This window comes from Hyposmocoma kahamanoa, unplaced genomic scaffold (assembly GCF_003589595.1).
Source record: "Hyposmocoma kahamanoa isolate Upper Pololo Valley unplaced genomic scaffold, ASM358959v1 78, whole genome shotgun sequence".
In the NCBI taxonomy this organism is placed as follows: domain Eukaryota; kingdom Metazoa; phylum Arthropoda; class Insecta; order Lepidoptera; family Cosmopterigidae; genus Hyposmocoma; species Hyposmocoma kahamanoa.
The window spans coordinates 18356729-18375986 of record NW_020653945.1 but is presented as its reverse complement, the minus strand read 5'-3'; the positions used below and the strand labels follow the sequence as shown (position 1 = coordinate 18375986).

General features: G+C 37.8%; 3 protein-coding genes across 14 annotated transcripts in view; 1 reads left to right on the top strand and 2 right to left on the bottom strand.

Annotated features, from left to right (window-relative positions):
- Positions 1-9346, bottom strand: part of LOC113232899 (regulating synaptic membrane exocytosis protein 2) — a 23632-nt gene extending 14286 nt beyond the window's left edge. For all 5 annotated transcript variants that reach the window (XM_026467790.1, XM_026467791.1, XM_026467792.1 and 2 more), the window contains exons 1-6: positions 9134-9346; positions 7437-7641; positions 6858-7347; positions 4779-5314; positions 4203-4419; positions 2561-2725 (exon numbers count right to left, since the gene is read on the bottom strand). In XM_026467790.1, coding sequence (XP_026323575.1) covers positions 2561-2725; positions 4203-4419; positions 4779-5314; positions 6858-7347; positions 7437-7641; positions 9134-9243 — 1723 coding nt within the window. In that variant the 5' untranslated portion in view covers positions 9244-9346. The remainder of the gene's footprint in view (positions 1-2560; positions 2726-4202; positions 4420-4778; positions 5315-6857; positions 7348-7436; positions 7642-9133) is intronic.
- A 457-nt stretch (positions 9347-9803) lies between these two features.
- On the bottom strand, positions 9804-10601 carry LOC113233454. Its single transcript, XM_026468601.1, has one exon. It carries the CDS (start codon positions 10501-10503, stop codon positions 10051-10053), a length of 453 nt encoding a protein of 150 aa, XP_026324386.1. The 5' UTR covers positions 10504-10601; the 3' UTR covers positions 9804-10050.
- A 1020-nt stretch (positions 10602-11621) lies between these two features.
- The window catches only part of LOC113233453 (serine protease inhibitor 3/4-like), a 33273-nt gene continuing 25636 nt past the window's right edge, over positions 11622-19258 (top strand). For 3 of the 8 annotated variants that reach the window (XM_026468597.1, XM_026468595.1, XM_026468592.1), the window contains exons 1-4: positions 12393-12521; positions 12988-13122; positions 15667-15873; positions 17910-18008. In XM_026468597.1, coding sequence (XP_026324382.1) covers positions 12465-12521; positions 12988-13122; positions 15667-15873; positions 17910-18008 — 498 coding nt within the window. In that variant the 5' untranslated portion in view covers positions 12393-12464. Of the gene's footprint in view, positions 11842-11954; positions 12110-12392; positions 12522-12987; positions 13123-15666; positions 15874-17909; positions 18009-19258 lie in introns of those variants that run through there. The other 5 variants (XM_026468596.1, XM_026468594.1, XM_026468599.1 and 2 more) reach the window with 4 other exon arrangements.

The following is a 19258-nucleotide window of genomic DNA, read 5'->3' as shown; positions in this document are numbered from 1 at the left end:
GGTACTTTTCAACTTATGTCTCAGGGTGACGGGTGCACTGGTAATGTCCCTAAGATCTTTGCGATTTAAAGCTCTGAGCAGCACTGCAACTGTTATGGACAGGCGTGTCGTTTACGACCAGGACCAGACACAACTAGTTAGTCCCGGCACTTAGTATCATAAAAAATATTGTACATAATCAAAATCAGATAAAGATTTACTAAATAATGTATATGAAGGCAAATCTATGAGCGAAGGAGATAAGAACCTCTCTACAATATCTATCGTTCTAAATGACGCATATACGCGCTGAGTTTGTGGTTGATAATCAGATGAATATTTATTAGAAATTGAAACGCGACTTAATACGATCTTTATAACTGAAAGGCTACGCCGGCGTCCTCAAAACCTTGGCTAATCAACATTCGGTCTATAACAACACTTGAGCACGTTCTATCGATAACTACTCTAACTCTACATGCCTAATAGCCTTTGTGCTGATATCTTGTATCTGTAGGCGCGGGTCGAAGAACATAGTTATAAATTGCTACGTAGACGCTACGACACGTACTGTATTGTTTGTAGACAATTTGACATTTTGGATAAGGTGAAGGCTGTATATAAGTAAGGTTGACAAAATGTGCACTTTCTGCAGTAGATAGAGGTTACGTAAAATATTTAAATAAAAAAAGAAAAATAACAATGTACATGTATAGGTATAACAGCGTGTTCAAAACTCCGTCTTCTCTCTCACTTAGTTCATATAATGTAATTTTTCATTTCTCGTGATAAAACTAAGCTAAGATTTATTGATACTGGTAAAAAATAGGACACATGTAATTCCCAAATAATAGGTAATATTGCGATGTTTGTTATAAAATAGTTCTGTAATGTTTTATTATAATATCAAGTATAAATATGTATAACATCAGGACGAACAAGTCGTGCGCCTGATGGTAAGCGCATGTCCACAACAGTTGCAATGCCCCTCAGAGCTTTAAATCGCAAAGATCTGAGGTGTCTGCCACTGCGCCTACCATCCTGAGATCCTGAGACATAACGTCGGTGCCAACCAATTAGTGCGATTTATGGAAATCTATTGTTATGAGTCCGTAGACAATATAAATTAATGCTTACTTTGCAAAATTGAAAGTCGTAGCCATTGAAATAACGAAGTAATGACGTTGAATCATTGTCTTGTAAAATTTGATTTTGTGCAGATACGCGTCTTTTACCAATGCTACATACGCGGATTTTCGCTATCTCCGACGATAAGTACCATGTGCCTGTAATTTCACCAGCACCCTTACTCACATTACTGCTTGGCGTCAGAAATAGGTAAGGTGGCAGAACTTCCCTGGACGAACGAAAATGTATAGAATGATGACAAAGCAGCTACGGTCTCTTTGTCAATAGACAACAATAAAGACACATGAGACAGATACCTATAACATGTCTACGTTATACCCCTCTGATGTGGCAATGGTTCAGGCTATAATGGCGCAAAAGTGGTGTAAACACATTTTTTTTCTAGAACATTCCTTTAAATGATACTTATTGAAGTATGTAATTATTTTATATTTGGTGCCATTTTCGTATAGCATTCAAATATAAAATAATGATGTACTTATAGTATCATTTAAAATAATATTGTAGAAACAAACTGCATCAAGGTTGTAACGGTGGGAAAGTGGTGTACCACTTCCACGCCTCAATATGGGACAATCCGCACTTTTGGTGCATGTAATAAGGCCACATTTACAAAATTACAAGTTTTCAGGAGGCTTAAAGATATTTAAGAAATTTTTCCCGTTCTGAATCGATTCTATTGCGCCGGTCGAACGGCATCGACACTGGCTTCATTGCAAATTTTTGTTTTTATAAACGAATTCAAAACCATTTGAAAAATATATCGTAGACTGATTGATTAATTGATTCTATTTAGTTTAGTTGATATAAAACAATCATTATAAGTACCTATTTAATACTGCGGTTTTCTTGTAAAATTTCGAGATAAGTTTGTTTTTATTTCTACTGTCAAAACTTTTAGGAATCGTGTTTTCACTCGTATAGTGATCAGTGTATGTCCTCAATTTTACTATATATTTTTTTCAAAGTGATTGATGCAACACTTTCACTGTTATGCGGAATCAGCCAAATGCATTTGAGGTTCTATAGATTCTTAAATAGGAGAGTTATAAAATTTCACATATTTTTTTTAACGCAACACTCTCATCTCAGTCCCACACTAGGGAAACCATGTATCGCAGGTGCCATGGACACAGCCATAGACAACTACAGATTACACCCAAACTCACGAAAGAAATAAATGTAGACCATACAAATATTTCTACCGGCTCGGGAGCTGAGCCCGAGACCTCTGCGAGGCAGTCCAGTGTGGTAACCGTTCGGCCACGAAGGCAGTTGTATAATCAATGTAGTTGGCTTTACATTTATGACATTGATTGGTAAGTCAATGCTTTCATGTGATTTAAGCACTTTTGACGTGGTCACGTACGTCTTTTTATAAAGGATACGAATTATTGGATAGAATAAACGAAATTTAACAAAACATACGTACCTTTGTGTGTGCGCCAGGGTTGCGCGGGCGCGCGTGCGGCAGTGATCGGACGCGATACAACTAATTCGACATGAGAGTCATGCTTGCTGTCTGCCACAACTACAGACACCTCCTCCGCCGACCGGCCCTGCAGTGGTACACCGTTCCATTGGAGGACCTCGTCACCTGTTGCAACATTTAGAGTACACTAAGTGATAATAAGCGTATGATAAACTAATTTTAGCGTAAATAGATTCGTGAGAATTGATAATTTTCTTTTGTCTACCGAATATGGCGCTGTTTTAGGCTCAATTTATAAAGGAATGGAAAGGAATTAATATTATTTTTTGTAACGAAATTGTACATAGTTGTGTAACGCACGAGCTATTTTTTTATTTTAATTTTTTTTATAATTTAGGTATCGGGACGAACAAGGCGTGCGCCTGATGGTAAGCTACACGCCTATACATAACAGTTACAGTGCTACTCAGAGCTTTAAAACGCAACGATCTGAGGGGCACTGCCACTGCGCCCTTCATATTGAGACATAAGTTGACAAGTGCCATGTGCTTGTAATTTTACCAGCATCCTTACCCTTTAAAACCGGAACACGCGGCGTTCTTGACCTCAGTCCGCCATTTTCGCTTTGTACGCTATGGTCGTGTCTAATTATTTAGCGCAAAACCTCGAAAATCTTGAAAAGTGCCTTATTTTGTTACTTAGGAGTGCAAAAATGATAGTCGCACCTGTAATATTACAGTGTTGTTTCAAGTCATCGTTAAGTCTTATTTCATTTAAAAAAAAAATCTATTTTCTGGTTATCGTAATAGATTGTTTGGTTACAGAGTAAACCTTATACCGTCGCAATATGCTCGACTTTATTTTGCAGAACATCACTAGGCAGTAATGATATTGAACAAAATTTCAATTATAAAGTCAAACCGTCATAATAGATATTGATCTTAAACGATATGCCTACTGGGAAAAAATTAAATTATATTAACAGTCCAGAATTTACTTCGTGTTTTTTAATTAGAAACTACGACCAATCATTGTCAAGATTTCATTTTGTGTAACATAGCTTTAGGCATTTCTATTGTTTTTTCTTCCGTGGACGAAACGGTAGGTACCTGCGAGAAATCCAGAACTGGGCGAGTACTCTCCGGAAGACGCGCGACCTGTTTTGCTCGTATTTGATTTTATACGTTACATAATTGATCTACATAAAATTCGTTATACTATGGTCACAAACATTCCCTTTCATTCCCTTCCCCGGCAATATAAATGAGCCTTAATAATAATAATATTCCGTATGTCTGATGGTCTTGCTTGCACCTTTGGAGATGTTATTATTACCTTTTTTATATTAAATTATCACTTGAGTAAGTGACAATTATCTTCATTCGTTGAAATGAAAATTATTAATCTTAAAATACACAAAATATAATATTATCGTTTCCTAATAAAACCTCTTTATGTTACGAACACACTCGTGAGCCATGATTTCGTGACCGAGGTATATAATGACAATAATGCATGTTCTATTTATGGTACAAAAAAGCCTATCATAAAACAAAGGTTAGAACACGGTTGTTCGCGTTGATATCTTTTGTATACATTTAACTTCAATTAAAAAAACATTGTCATGAGCGAATTTGCTTACCAATTCTAAGTTGTCCTTCCAAGTCGGCTATAGATCCTTTCTTCACCTTTTCGACGATGGCGCCACGGGTACCGTCTGGGAGAAGCTTGCCACCCACAACCTTCAGACCGAGGATTGCAGCCGAAGAATGCGAACTTCCTTCCACCACGCTCTTGCGAAGAACCATATGCCCTATCATCCGCGTACCGTCTGCCGACACCTGCCAGCTCAGCGGGAACTGTTGCATAAAGTTACATGTAAAAATACAACCAGATAATAAAGAAGGTATATGTTATACTAGAACACACTATGAAAACCATTGAAGTAGAACGGCGATGGCATAGTGTGTGGCGAAAAACACGAAAGTGCACAAGTATCCACGCATGCCCGTCAATGCAATCATGCTGCAGCCAAACATAAACACGCTTCACCACAACCCTTTGTTACCTTTAGTATTTCCCATATTAAGTCCTTGTATTATCATTGAAGTGAAGACGAAACAACTATTAAAGTGATAAATTACGTAGAAATAGTATCTTTTATTGATTATTTCTTGCGCCTTAGTCTCAAGTATCAGTAGTAAAGGATGATGTGTACCTTAGGGCAGTCGCCCCTGTTCGAGTCTTCGCTGGAGGTAAACGTGCTAGAAGTGTCGATTCCCGAGTCTTTGGTTGCGGAGTCTTGACTGGTCTGCCGTTCGGATTCCCAGCGCAGCGAAGCCCAGTCGTGGGGAGCACCAGATGCGTCACGACCTCCCCGCGGGAATGTCGCGGCACCTTCGTGTCCGTCAAAACGTACTGTCTTTTTTCTTCTTTCAGTAAAACGTCTGTTGTCAGATGAATCTTCCCATAAATAGGCACTCTTGTATACGGCTCTGTCGGAGCGAGGTCCCTCGTCCGGCGGATAGGGCCGTAGATACGCCCCTTCCCCATCGTCTCGAGCTCGCCAACGACAATCGGTCACGGAATCAAAACTGCGCCCGCCGGTAGGCGCTCTTGCTGTGTCGAATGGACCGCAAACACTCGCGTCGAACGTGGCCGGTGAGTGGTTAGTCAAATTGTAATAATTGTTGGCAGCTACGCTGGCGCTGCGCAGGTGCGGGTGCCGGATGCCTGCACACGCCTCAAGTTGTCCTAAGGATGATACCGCACAAGTAAAGAATGGGGTGTCTACTCAGGATTCAAGTCCGTGTGTCAATAGACAATGTGCAGGCCCGGCGCGCGTGCCGTTACCGTACCGTGTATATGCGGAGTCTACATTTTCTTACTCCAGCACCGACTGTGCTAGCATCTCCCACTTTGAATCCATGTTTTAATGTAGTTAACTAAAACACTCTTAACCTCCACCTTGAAAGAAACGAAAGCGGTGTTCACGCGTAAGCGGAAAGATGTGTCAACGCATTAAACAGTAAACAACAATGATTAAATTACACGTTCACAAACTCTAACTCAATATTAAGAAATAAATTTAATACCTACCAGGTACACCTCTTTTCGCCCAAGCATGCGTAATTTCGTGTTTATACCAGAATGTTAAAGTTACTTGTCATAATTATCAAACCAACAAAGTCTATTTAAACAGTTGTGTTTTTACGTAATGCATTGTAATATTTCTGGTATAAACTACTATAAAAATTCAGAAGAACTTTTGCAATTTAGAAAAGCGTATAAAGTAGAAATAACTTAGCAAAGATAGAATAACTTGCGAGGTTTTAAGAATTATAAAAGTGCTTCTGATTTTGATTATTTACGAAAAAGAAGAGATTGATTATATAGTTCAACAGCCATCACAGTTGGTCGACCAGAGGAAGAAATAATGATAGTTTACATAAACGATAACGATCAACGAACAGTAACGAATACTGAGACATCTAGTTTAGCGATATATTACAACGCATGTAAACTTCGAATAACACGGTTCTCACCGATAAGAATTTTTTCATTTTCTCGTCTAAAATGGCCTGTCGCTGGCTTCTGGAGCTGTCGGAGCTGCTCCTATCTCTATTGCCTGCGAACAGTGGATGGCGGGGTGAGCGCGCGGCGCCGGCGCCGGGACACGGCCGCGACGACGGCGCGACGGCGGCGCGAGGGACGTCCGCGCGCCGGGCTAGCACATACCACACGGGTACCACTACAGTACATTGTTCTTATACACCTAACAATGCGCACATACTATTTATGTGTTCGAGCATTTAGCCGCTGTAAATACGACTGAGAACTTCTGCAATCGGACATAGTAAAATGTAACGGTGACAGACATTAATTAGGGAACATCTACATGAAGAGATATGATGGAAACGTATACAGATTAGTCATTAGTTTTATTCAGACAAGTTTAGGTGCTCTACACTATCCGTTTCTGTGAATAACATAGCGTAAATTAAACTTAAAATTAAAAATTACCTGAAATTGCTACTTTTATCAGTACTTAAATTAGAGAATACCTCGCACGGAACACCTTAACTTTATCGTTTGTTTGGTGCAACAGATGACTGTAACAGAGATGTAATGTAAGTATAATGTTAATATGTGCCATGTAATGTCTATTCGTTCCCTGCTCGTGTGGTGTGTTTAGTGTATGTGTGAGGCGATACAAACAAAATTAGCCTGGGTGGGAAGGATCGCTGATGATAGGTGGGATGGGGCAGCGGTAGCGCACAACATCAATTGTACTCACCACGGTCGCGGTACTCGTCGTTTTCGTCGGAGACACACTCTGGTACTTCGTCGTCCGAGGAGGAGGAGCGTGGCGGTAGCGGCGGGTGACCGGGCGGATGTGGTAGCAGTTGCGATACCGTTGGCGCTGGCGGTGCCGGCGACCCTTCATCCACACCGTAAGCTGCCTTTTGCCTAGGGTGTACTAAATGAGGATGAGTCCGCGCCAGGCCCTCCAGCTCCCCGTAACACCGCGCCTCCTGCTGACTGTACTGTCGGCGAAGAGCACTTCCTGATCTTTGCAGTGGTTGATTTTCCTTTTCGGCAGCACTATGAGCTCTCTCTAACTTTGGTCTTTTGTCAAGAGAAGGGTCCGATTGTGGTGGTAGACCACGCAAGTCCGATTCCATTTGCCACAACATAGAGTCCTGACCAGCGCTTTTATGTATCCATTGGCCAGTTTTAGACAACAGCTCTTGTTTTTTACGGCACAGAATGCACACCCATATGACCTGGAATAGCATGCGTGATGTAGTTTTTGTACGCGTTCTTAGTGTGATTGTGATGAATTGATGATAAAGTGAATGTAAAGTATGTTGACCTTGTTTGATCTAAGTGTGACCTTCCCACCGCAGCGGGCGCAGCATCGAACCCTGCAGTAGTGACAGGAGTGTCCGACACCGTCGGCGAACTTGGTCTTAAGGCAGATGTGACAGGTGGCCGCAAGCTCGACGCCTGCGGCGCGGTGCATCTCGTTACGTGTGCGGATCGTCTGCTCCAAAACTGCTACTTCGTCTTGCTTGCGTCTGGCAAGCAAGAATAAATACCATTTTAAGAGACCCTTTGAAGAAAATGGAGGAGCCTGACTTACAAAACACCCAAAAAAGAAAGACAGAGGTTATAAACCTTGCTATGAAATATTTTTATTTTTTTATTATTTTGCTTATATGAATTTTTATTGAATTGATATTCAATTATTACTACTCCATTACTCCACTAGTTTGTTATAATTATTAATACAAAGATTGAACACTCAGAAAAATCCGATCAGAGAGATCCGGCCGGATTTGAACCGACGTCTTCTAGCATACTTTACTATTTCTTTTACTCATATTTACTTTTCATATGTCCTAATTTGGAATCAACAATGCAGAAAAATCGCACCATGCAACTGTACCTACTGCGGTAACCTACTTATCTTTGAATGATAAGAGTGACCTATTTTCCGAATATTCTCCGACCGATGGTTTTGCGCTAAACCATAGATGAAATTAGTTTATCCTTCACGAAATTCAAGGTAAACACAGCTTTAGAGCATAACAATATATATTACATACCAAATAAATACTATAGTAGTATACTAAATGCAATTAATTTAAAAATGCTGTGAATGGAGAAAGAGCTGTGAAAAAACCAAGTCAAAAATTATCATCGTGGTTTAAATAAAAAAGTAGTCTCGGGCCTCAAGATAGTACGACAGTGGTGTTGATAACAATGATTTCACAGGATACAGTATCCCGTTATTCAGTGCTAAATTCTACAAATTTTATGATTGATATTCAGTGTTCAATAAAGTATAAGCTTTGTTGTTGCGAAGAAAATCTTACTTACTTGTAGATGAAGAGATAAACAAAGAGTCACTTATTTATTTAGGAAAATAGAAAGTTTAGGTGTGTTTATTTGTTACTCAAATTAGAATTATAAATTACTCCAGATGTATCTCGGGATTGTTCGATGTGTTTGTGACGTCTAAGTTTCTGTTCGTTAATACAGTAGCTATTGCAGATAATAATTCAATTATGGTCAAGTTACAACTTCATATTTCCTTTTTATGGAGCTATAACAATGTGTCAGGTCAGAGACAGTCGTAGAATAACGTCTCTTTGCATAGCCAACACGTCTATTGCTACTGCGTATTCTATGCGACAGATTTTCCCAAGCAATTGCGGTTTACTTACGATTCAATCAAAGAATAATTTTCTAAATAACTGAAAAACACAAACAACACGCATAAAACAGATGACTTGTCGTTTTCTGATTCGTCCGTATTGTAATAATCAAGATTATAGATCGCGCAGGAGGAACTGTATTTACGTCAATACTCTAAAGCACGATTTATATACACCTATTTTATCAATAGATAAAATACGATTAAACCAGGGAGCGTAGCACGGGATGGGGGATGCGATCACGACACTGTCACATATGGTGCATTTCGTTGCAAGATATTGTTGGGTAACGGCGAAGGCAGGATGTGGCGAGGCGGAGTGCGGGGGCGCGGGCGGGGTGGGGGCGCACCTCATGATCTCGTGCTCGCGCTGCTCCTCCTGCTTCTGGCGCATCATGACGCCCTCAATGATGGCGCGCTCTTCGGGCGTGAGGTGCGAGAGGTCCGGCATGTCGGCCATGGCGGGCGGCAGCCGAGCGCGACGGCGCCGCCAGCGGTGCGCGGGCCCGCCGCGTGCTGCGGTGCTGTGCCCGCGGCGCGACGCCAAGCGCGCCACTCAGCCCGGAGGTTTATTTAATAATGCCGGGCGGGCCAATCGCGCGCGCCCGTCCTCTGACGTCAGCAGGTTTATTGATTGCGTTCCGCGGCCGCCCGGCACCCGCCCGCCCTATCGCGCTGCCGCCACCGCCGCCGCCGCCACCGCTGCCACCATCGCCGTCGCGCATTGAGGGCACCACTGCCTCTGTGATGCGTGCGCATTTCTTGTGTTCGGACGTATTTTCAGACGTGGTCCTTACTGTTCCTGGCAATAGGTAACCCTACAATTAGGTGAACTTTCGAGAATATTTTTTATGAAGCAGTGAGACTTTTTTAGGTGTGATGGTTTGTTATACTGAAGGAGGCCTTCATGCAAATGGCTCCTAGAAAAAATAAAAATAGACAAGGGTTGACAAATAATATTAGGTACGGCCACAAAACATTTTAATTCTATACCTTAAGATAGGTAATATCATAAAACATAAGTATATGATGTAGGTATATTGTTTACTGTTTTTTTTGTTAATAATTAATTGTATATTAGTTATATATTACACACTTCCACCAATTGTCACGCGACTTCTTTTCAGCAACACGTTTATATTTCAATGGGTAATATATAATTTTAAAATTTTGCATTTATGAATTGTATTATAGAAACACGTTTTAGACCTTTAACACATTCACTGAGTTTCAAACGTTCATTCCTAATTATAGGTACACGAAATACTTAGTCGCAATAGTCAGTCGGGGGAGGTTTACATTCTGCAGGCAGGCTGTTCACGTGATCGTTGTGGAACAGAGACTTAATACCTTCTCCCCACGGGAATCGCTTGGTGCGCCTGCGCATGTACTCATATTCCCTGCACTCCTCTTTCTCCGGGATTTCATGGCCGAACGCACGGAACATTTGGGCAATGATTAACGGAACACATACCAAGAAGAAGATTAATTTGTACTTCGTCGATTCTATGTGAGTTGTGAAGGAAGGCCTGCAGGGATTGTATGCTACGGGTTTCGGACCACAATAAGGTGTTTCCAGTCGACCACGCGGGCTCGGCACTATACTAGGGCACGCACATGGGCCACCAGGCTTAGGCGAATAGCAATATGAATAATGTTTAGGCAAATTGATAAAAAGTGCAGGATGTAGATGTTTGATGCACACAATAGCCCGCTCCATAATTCAAATGTCTTTTTTAATTGAATGAGTACAACCTTATAGGAGGTTTTTATGGTGGGATGTGTCCTTTAGCGGTGTTGCAGTTTAGTTGTAGAAGCAGATCAGTTCTGCCTTCAGACTCTCTTATGATTTTTTCACTCTTCAATTTAGATATCAAAAATCATTTGACTCATATTACTTGTAATACCAAATATTTAGATTACTACTTTAGGTATAGATAATCCAAAAAACTTACAATTTTACTATATTTTTTGGAATAATTTTGGTACAAAACCTACTTATGGTACAAAACCTACAATTTTCCTCACATTTCGATCAGAATTCTTTTTTGAATGACAGTGGGAAAAAATATTAAAAAACAAAAGTTCTTTGTTGGCCAGGCTTATTTTTTTTGTTAAGGCTGGAACATCGGTATGTGTTAAGGCTAAACACCTTTATGACACTAATAACTATTAGAGAATGAAGATAGATAGACAAGCAATAGTTAACATAAATAGAGGCAAATGAATAACTCAACAAACTGAGAACACGACGAGAACATTATTTTAGTTTCAACGCCATCTAGTGAAGATTTCAATAATTTTTTCCTCTTCAACTCGGGAAAGAGGTAATATGTACACACACACGATGTGCACACCTTTTTGGTGTCACATAACTACTATATAAAATATGTTCATTAAATAATTCAAATTGCTGCTTTAAGTATTACGGAGCATATTGATAATAAACTTCACAGCGCTTTCGGTGCTACATTAAAAAAATGTTCAAGTCGACTTATGTACTTTCGTGGCATTAGATAAAAAAGCCACTTTTAAACTTAGTTTTAAATGTACTAGGTTTAAGAATGTCCGTTAAACCATTATGTGTATGTAAATAATACATACTTATAATGTTATTTGCTTCATTGTATTTTCTATGTGGCATTGAAGAGCTATTTAGCTTTTTATTCTGACAGAGCATAATTTTGTTCTTTGATAGAATCATTTTTACTCTGTGCTGTAGTTTGTCACTGTCTGTCACTTCTGTATATTTTTATTTACTATTGAGTTTTGCGCTGGATCGTACTTAAGTCAACGTAGTGCTTAAATTCTCTTTGCTTAAGTCTGTATTTTATTCTTAGAGGATGGTTCCATAGTCCTAGATTTTATTCTACGCCATTGAATTGTCACGTATAACCTTAGACTATGGAATTTTCCATCCTCTAAGCGTATAACGTTAAATCAATGTAAAATCGAAAAACACGATTTGTTTTCACAAAAACACAAAAATATTGTCTACAGTTTTGGAATTTAATTTTGGTATAATGTTTGTCTATACGTAACTCACGAATTGCGATTAGTAAGTAATCATAATATCATTAATAATTTATTTTAAGCAACATAGTTACATAGGTACTTCAAATACTATTTATATTTGTATTTTTGTATATAAATAAGATAATCTTTTTGCAGGATTAGCTGATATTAACTGATAGTTGACATATTTTATCATCGATTGTTGTTTCAAGAATAAAATTTTACGCGGCACCTGATTACGCGCACAGTCAATGCTGTTTTTCCGAGTTGTTAGTAAAAAAATCAGGTTATGTACGTATCGACTCTAGTATGTAAGTATTTAAATTTTAATACGATAGTGAAAACAGGTGACCTTGAGTCTATTGACCGGCCGGCTTGTACATTTGTTTGGTGTTTGTGAATGACCATTGTTGAAATTGGGAGTTCCATTAGTGGTTTCAAGGTTTAGTTCGGTTAATCGGTAGAGTGAGTCAGAATGTTTGCCGGCGGTAGGTAGGAATGATGTCATCGGTTCTCTGGATGTCAGGCACAGCAAAGGCGTTAGGCAGTCGCGATTTGATCTTCTTATCGACTAGTCACTTTACTCCTTCAAACAAATTTTATGAAGAAGAGTTGTTGTTCGTTTCAGTTTCCTTGTTTTCACTGATAGTCAGCTGTTCGGGAACCATGGATGATCAATCGTTCTCAAACTCAATCGCCACATTTTCGGCAAAATTCTGCAATGTAAGTTTCTTAAACTTATTTTTATTACACCCTCATGTTTTTAATTTTAGTATTCAAAATGAGTTTTTATATTATTATATATTATTATAGATTTTTGATATAAGTAAAGCAACAAGAAGTTATATAAATCTTATTATATCTAAATAAAGATGATATCTAACTTATCAAAACCATATCGTAATAATAGATGGCATCGCGCTACATATTATAATGTTTAAAACTAGATCTGTGACTTTTTTGTTATTAGGTCTAAGTATATTAATACGCTATAGTCCCAAACATTAAGGTGGAATTTTTTGAGCATCACCTTATGCTGGCCATTTTATGTATTGGTTTTGATTTTTCGTATTTAATTTTTACATAGAAACAACTTTTGCTGATACAAGGTTTAGGAGATATAGGAGTGATTAAAATGATGATTAATGGTATTAATAAGTCTATTTAATTAACCTATATTTTTTTGCAGGAATTAGATAAGACTAAAAGTGTAGTTTCGTCCCCTTTATCTGCGGAATACGTGCTCGCTTTGCTCGCTTTGGGCTCCATCGAACCAACGCACTCGGAGTTACTTACTGCTCTTGGTGTTCGCGATGATGATGAAGTGAGTTTAGACAATAGTCTATTTTAAGTTTTTGCGAATACTTCCTAGTGCCTGCACAAATCTTCCTACGCTCAATTTAATACACGATGGCTGAAAATTTGGTTACTATTGCACTACTCTCGTAAACATGTAATTTTTTGATAATTTTTTGTACGTGAATCAGTAGTTAGGATTCTCATGTGTTTGGATACGGTGATGTCATTTATTTGTAAAAAAAGAGTTACTAGTATGTAATTTTCATATTTTTTGAGAAAAAAATTAGGCACTCCCAAAATATTATTTGGAACCAAAAAAATATGGCAGGTTTTTGTAGTAAATTTTTACACAAATTAATTTAGTTTATATTTTATTATATATACTTTTTGAGTTTCTTCATTATTTCTTGCTTGTTAAGCTGATGGCTCTATGTATAGCCAATGCGCAATAAATAAATTTAATAAATTATAATAATGTTACTCGGGCCGATGACTGCATCAGCCAGGGCTGCTCATCTCTTGTTTTAATAGTTAGGGTAGTAAACGTACTTTTTTTTTTAAAGCCGACCTCAACACTGCGTATCCACTTTCGCTGTGTTCGTCGCCGCGGTCTCCTTACCTTCAATTGAAACGCAGATGGAAATTCAGAACATAGGGCGCTTTTCGAGCTATTCAGAACATTCCGAGTTAAACGTTCGATTCGGATTCGGATACGATATCGTTATCCAACAGCGTTTACGGAGTTAGTCGGTGAAACAAATTATAAGAAAAATGAAAATCCTTTTATATACATTTTTAAGACTTTAAAGGCTTAAAATAAAATATAATAGATTAGTCTGGCATTAAAATAAATTTATAAAACTGAACAAAATCCAGACTATTTAAAATAATAAGAGATTTACATTCTTGCTTTGTAAACAATAAGACATTCGGTAACTCACATTCGATGACTGGTTTCTGAATAACGTTTGTAGCCTTCGCCGGTCGAAAAGTTCGAGTGAACGTGTTTAAAAAATCGTCGTTTAAGTCGTCGTCGTCGATCGTGTTTAATTGAAAAATACGTGTTTTCAATTATTTTTTGTGGTAGTGGCCGTTGAAATTTTTTTATCTTGCCTAAGTGGGCAGTGAGTCAAAATGTTGGGAACCTATGCTATAGTCCATACTTACATACCAACAACGAAAGTGCACTAATGTTTGTTATTACTGTCATCCGAATATACAGGGTGGAAAATAGAGACGGGTTAGCAAGATCAGCTACCTTTAGGGCTACCATTTATTCGACATGAATTTCATCGCGCTCACCTCGCGCACGTCTAACTGTCATGACAAAATAAGCTCTATTGCTTTAGCTTTTACGTTTTAACTTAAATGAGCGTCCCGGGCACGCGGGCGAGCCTGACTTAGCATTATTATTATATTGTTGAAGCACACGGGTGTCTCTAACGATTTTGGTATATTAGCGTCCTAGAGCCACACGGCGCCTCAAACGCGCAGCTGTTTTTATCCACGACAAAAAATACTGTTATACATATATACGAGTACATTTGTTTTTTCCAACTCACCAACTTCACAGCTGAGTGATGAAACGTTGCCGTATTTGAAAAAACAAATTTACGCGATTTATAACCGAAAAAATTGTATCATTTCCTATGTGTAACAATCGCAAATACCTAAGAACCCGATATTTATAAGAAAATTATTATATTTTTTAATTAAAAAAAAAATGGTAGGTTTCTCGTAGATAGCGCTACGGCTAAAAAGTCGTTGAAAGCTAAATACAAAGATCCGACAACAAGCACATAAAAAATTCGTGAGGTTCGCTGGTTCGTTCCGTGGCTTAGTTGGTATAGAGTCTGCCACGGTTTGCTAGAAGACGTCTAGAAGGAATTTATTGAATGAATAATTATAACAAACTAGTGGAGTAATTTCACAAAAAATAATTGAATATCATTTCAATACTAATTTAATTATAAAAAGTAAACTATCGAAATTTAAAGGGATATTGTATATCTCTAGGACACTCGACGGATGAATACAAATATTGAACACAAATAAAAAATCCTTAGATCTGACAGGACTCTAACCTACGTAGAGGGTGATAGCTCTACCAACTGAGCTATAGATCGAGTCAGCAGACCTTACGAATTTTTCTATGCGTTTGTTACAGATCTTTGTTTTTGGATTTCACATTTGGTTTTAAAAATAAATTAGTATCATTGTAGTAAATCATCATAATATTCATTACAATCACTTTTCGTTTATTCCCAGTAGTTCCATGTACTCCACGTGGAACAATTGTAACCCAAAAGTTCCATACATGGAACTAGTGGAAATAAATATAATTTTTTTATCTTTATTCCCATTAGTTCCACACATAGAGAGATAGTTTACTGTATTTACAAAACGAACTTTGCTAGTTCAAGTAAGAAATTAAACGAAATGTTGAGCTTACTTCGTAATGTGTGTTACAGTTGTCAAGAATTGTTTCTCTGCGGCTATATCGGTAACGGGCGCTAGTCTTGCTGAGCCATGTCGAATTTCTGAATATTCATGAACTTTTTCCTTACAGGTTCGTTCATCATTCTGCGAAATTTCGTCCAAGATTAGATCAATTCAAGGTGTGACCCTGAATGTAGCCAACCGGGTGTACATTATGGAAGGTAGTTACGAACTGGATGATAATTTGCAGAAAGATGCCGTTAATGTTTTTGATGCTGGCATTGAAAAGGTTAACTTTGTTAATAGCCAGGCTGCTGCTTCCCTTATAAACAGCTGGGTAAGAATTTTTGGAGAATATTACAGGTACAGCCCGATTATTTAGAATCGATTTGTTATTGTCACATATTCGTAATTATAAAAATACTACAACTACAAATGAGGTTATCTTTTTTTACATATAAAAAAATAAGTGCGCATTTGACCTCCATCTCACCTGATGGAAAGTGACGATGAGGTCGAGGATGTAGCATGCACACCTGAATAATGCCTATTCACTCTCGCCTTGAAAAGGTCCCAGTTATAGCGTTCAGGGAACAAGTCTGCAGGCAGGGAATTCCACTCCCCAGCCGCTCGCCATACAAATGTGGAAGCGAAACGCTTCGTGCGAATCCGGGGAATATCCACAACACAGGGGTGGAACCCCAGCCCACGTCTAGTCCTCCGATGATGATATCTGCGCAAAAGTGGTGAACCTATACAGGGTGGAAATTTGTTATGCCACCTGGAGGGAAAGTACTCTAAATACTAGAGATAGAAATTTTTACTTAAAGGAAACATTCCTTTATTTTTTAAAAGAAATAAAATTGCATTCATAGATTTTCGAAAATTTCTAGCAACATGCGGGAATCGAACCTGCTTTAATCTGGAAAAAAGGCACCCTGCGCTTTTATTGCATCGATCGATAGGGTTAATTATAAGAATAAAATCTCTCTCACAAAATTGGTTAATTAAATGCAAAAAAAAACCATGAAATCTTGACGTATTTTAATAAAACGTGTTGCTCGAAATTTTCGAAAATCTATGAATGCAGTTTTATTTCTTTAAAAAAATAAAGGAATGTTTCCTTTAAGTAAAAATTTTTATCTCCAGTATTTAGAGTACTTTCCCTCCAGGTGGCATTACAAATTTCCACCCGGTCTTTTATTTTTTAAATATTTAATATATTATTTTTTTAATACACGTTAAAATATAATCCAAATATAAAATAATTATGTACTTTAGTATCATTTAAAGTAATACTGTGCAAAAGAAATTAAATGTAGGTTACGCCACTTTAGCGCTGATAGCCTCAAATGTAGTTTAAATTGTGTTATCATTAGTGGTCAGATAATTGGACGCGTATTCACGCCTACAATTCGATTGCTCGTTTACCTGGAACATTTTGTATCTAAAAAACTTGCAACAACGGAATTGACGAAATTTAGAAGTAAAAAATCGCAGGAAAAATAAAGGTTTAGAATGCTATTTGTTTGTGTATTTTATGTAACATTTAAATTAATGTTTATCTTTTATAGAAAGTGAAAAAATGTAAATACCTAATTTCGATCCGAAGAGAAAAAATTAGTTTAATTTTTTCCCAAAATTTCGTATAGTCAAGAGAGCACGTCAAGCTTGACATGTTGTACTTTGGACTGTTCTTATCGTAAGCGGCATAGAGTGGGATTTAAATCTTAAATGTCAAGCTTGAAGTGCTCTTGACGCTGTAGCATCGTTTAAGATTAAATTTGACATTTCTGCTATCCATAGCAGGTACTGAGACCCCGTTGTCATATTCCTGGTTGTCATCAATCCTTTAAGATCTATAATGAGCCAAAGTCTTATACATTTATATTATAAAAATTGTAATATGTCACGTCATTTCCGCATTTCAAAAACGGAAAATATTTTTTTTTGAAAAGCCGCTTCCATATTTCGAAGTTGAGGTATAGTAGAAGCATCCAAATTAACGACCACCATGTGTAGTTCATTGAAAACAACAGCGTTTATCGTAAAATTAAATATTAGAATATGATCATATCCCATTTCGTTATATGGATCTCATAAAACCATCTACGGGCTTTACAGTGCGATTTCGAAGTGCTTACGTTTGTAGTTGCCTCCTATTGCTTCTCCATTGAGAAGTATCAATAACGTACTGACAATATTCAATGATTTACATTAAACATTTTACATTGAATCGATATAAGCACAAAAGTACTGAAATATAATAATATTTAAGTACTGTCCATGATCCATGAAAGGTTTACTGTTTTTTAGCACAAAATTTCGTCATTTTGTGCACGTTCACAGTATTTATTTTTGATGTTTTCACAGGTTGAAAACAAAACCAATAATCGTATCAAGAACCTTCTTACTCCGGATTCTTTCGACGAAAACACACGGATGGTTCTCGTCAACGCTCTCTATTTCAAGGTAAACCTATATTTAAAACCTGTTAGTATTTTGTTTATACAAATTTTTTAATCCATTTTAACCGTTATTGAACATTCCAGAAATTTGTTCTGAACGTTTGGATCAATTATAAAAGATATTTGTCGGTATAAGTTGTTATTAAATGAGTTAGAAGAATTTTATTTTTAATACAAATTTCGTCGACAAGTAAGCGCGTACATTTTGATGCCGTAGGAGGTTAAAAAGAAAATACAACTTTTTAACGTCGTCTGTGCTTCAATAAATCGTCGTCGATAAAAACACAATATAGTATTGGCGCCATGTCCTTGGGCCATCAGATGGTGTTTGATTACCTTGTGGGTGGTGATCATCTTGTTTTAGTCTAGACTACGGAAAATTGGTTGGCTAACTATAGTTAATAGCTTAAATCACTTCGTAGAGGTATTTAAATAGTTTTTCTTTAACTGCCTCCGTGGCCGAACGATTACCATACTTAACTGCCACGCAGAGGTCCCGGGTTCGATTCCCGGGCGGAGAGAAATATTTGTATAGCCTGCGTTTACTTCTCTTGGGCGTAATTTGTGGTTGTCTATGTGTGTGTCCATGGCACCAGCGATATAGGGTTTCCCAAGTGCGGGGCGATGAGTGTGTGGGTTATTACATTGCTGATTTAAACTGCCAACTGAATGAAGAACTTCGATCTTCAGTATTTTAAAATTCTGCAATTGAGCTTAATTGCATCAACTCTGAGTAGTGTTTGTTGCTTTCGCATATACCTCATAATATTATATATATACACAGTGTTAAATAATTACGTACCTATATATGCTTTTAGAACTACTTATTTAGTTCGTTATAATCACTATAAGATAAATACAGTCTGTCTGTGTGTCGTTTTTCGAAGAATTTAAACAAACAAACAAACAAGTTGATGAAATATATATACCACCTGTTTATAACAATACTACTTACAGTGATTTAAACCTCTTCAATGTTATCTTTTGTAACTTTGATAACTATTCCAGGCCACTTCACTATTAAAATAAGAAAGAATGGGTGGCAATGTCGCCGTATTCTTAACTTCATTTCTTTCTAAGTGCACAATTTGTACAAAATTATAATTAATTAATTAATTCATTTATAACGCGTACACACACACACACACACACACACACACGCACACGCACACGCGTACGCACACGCACACGCACACGCGCGCGCGCGCACACACACACACACACACACACACACACACACACACACACACACAC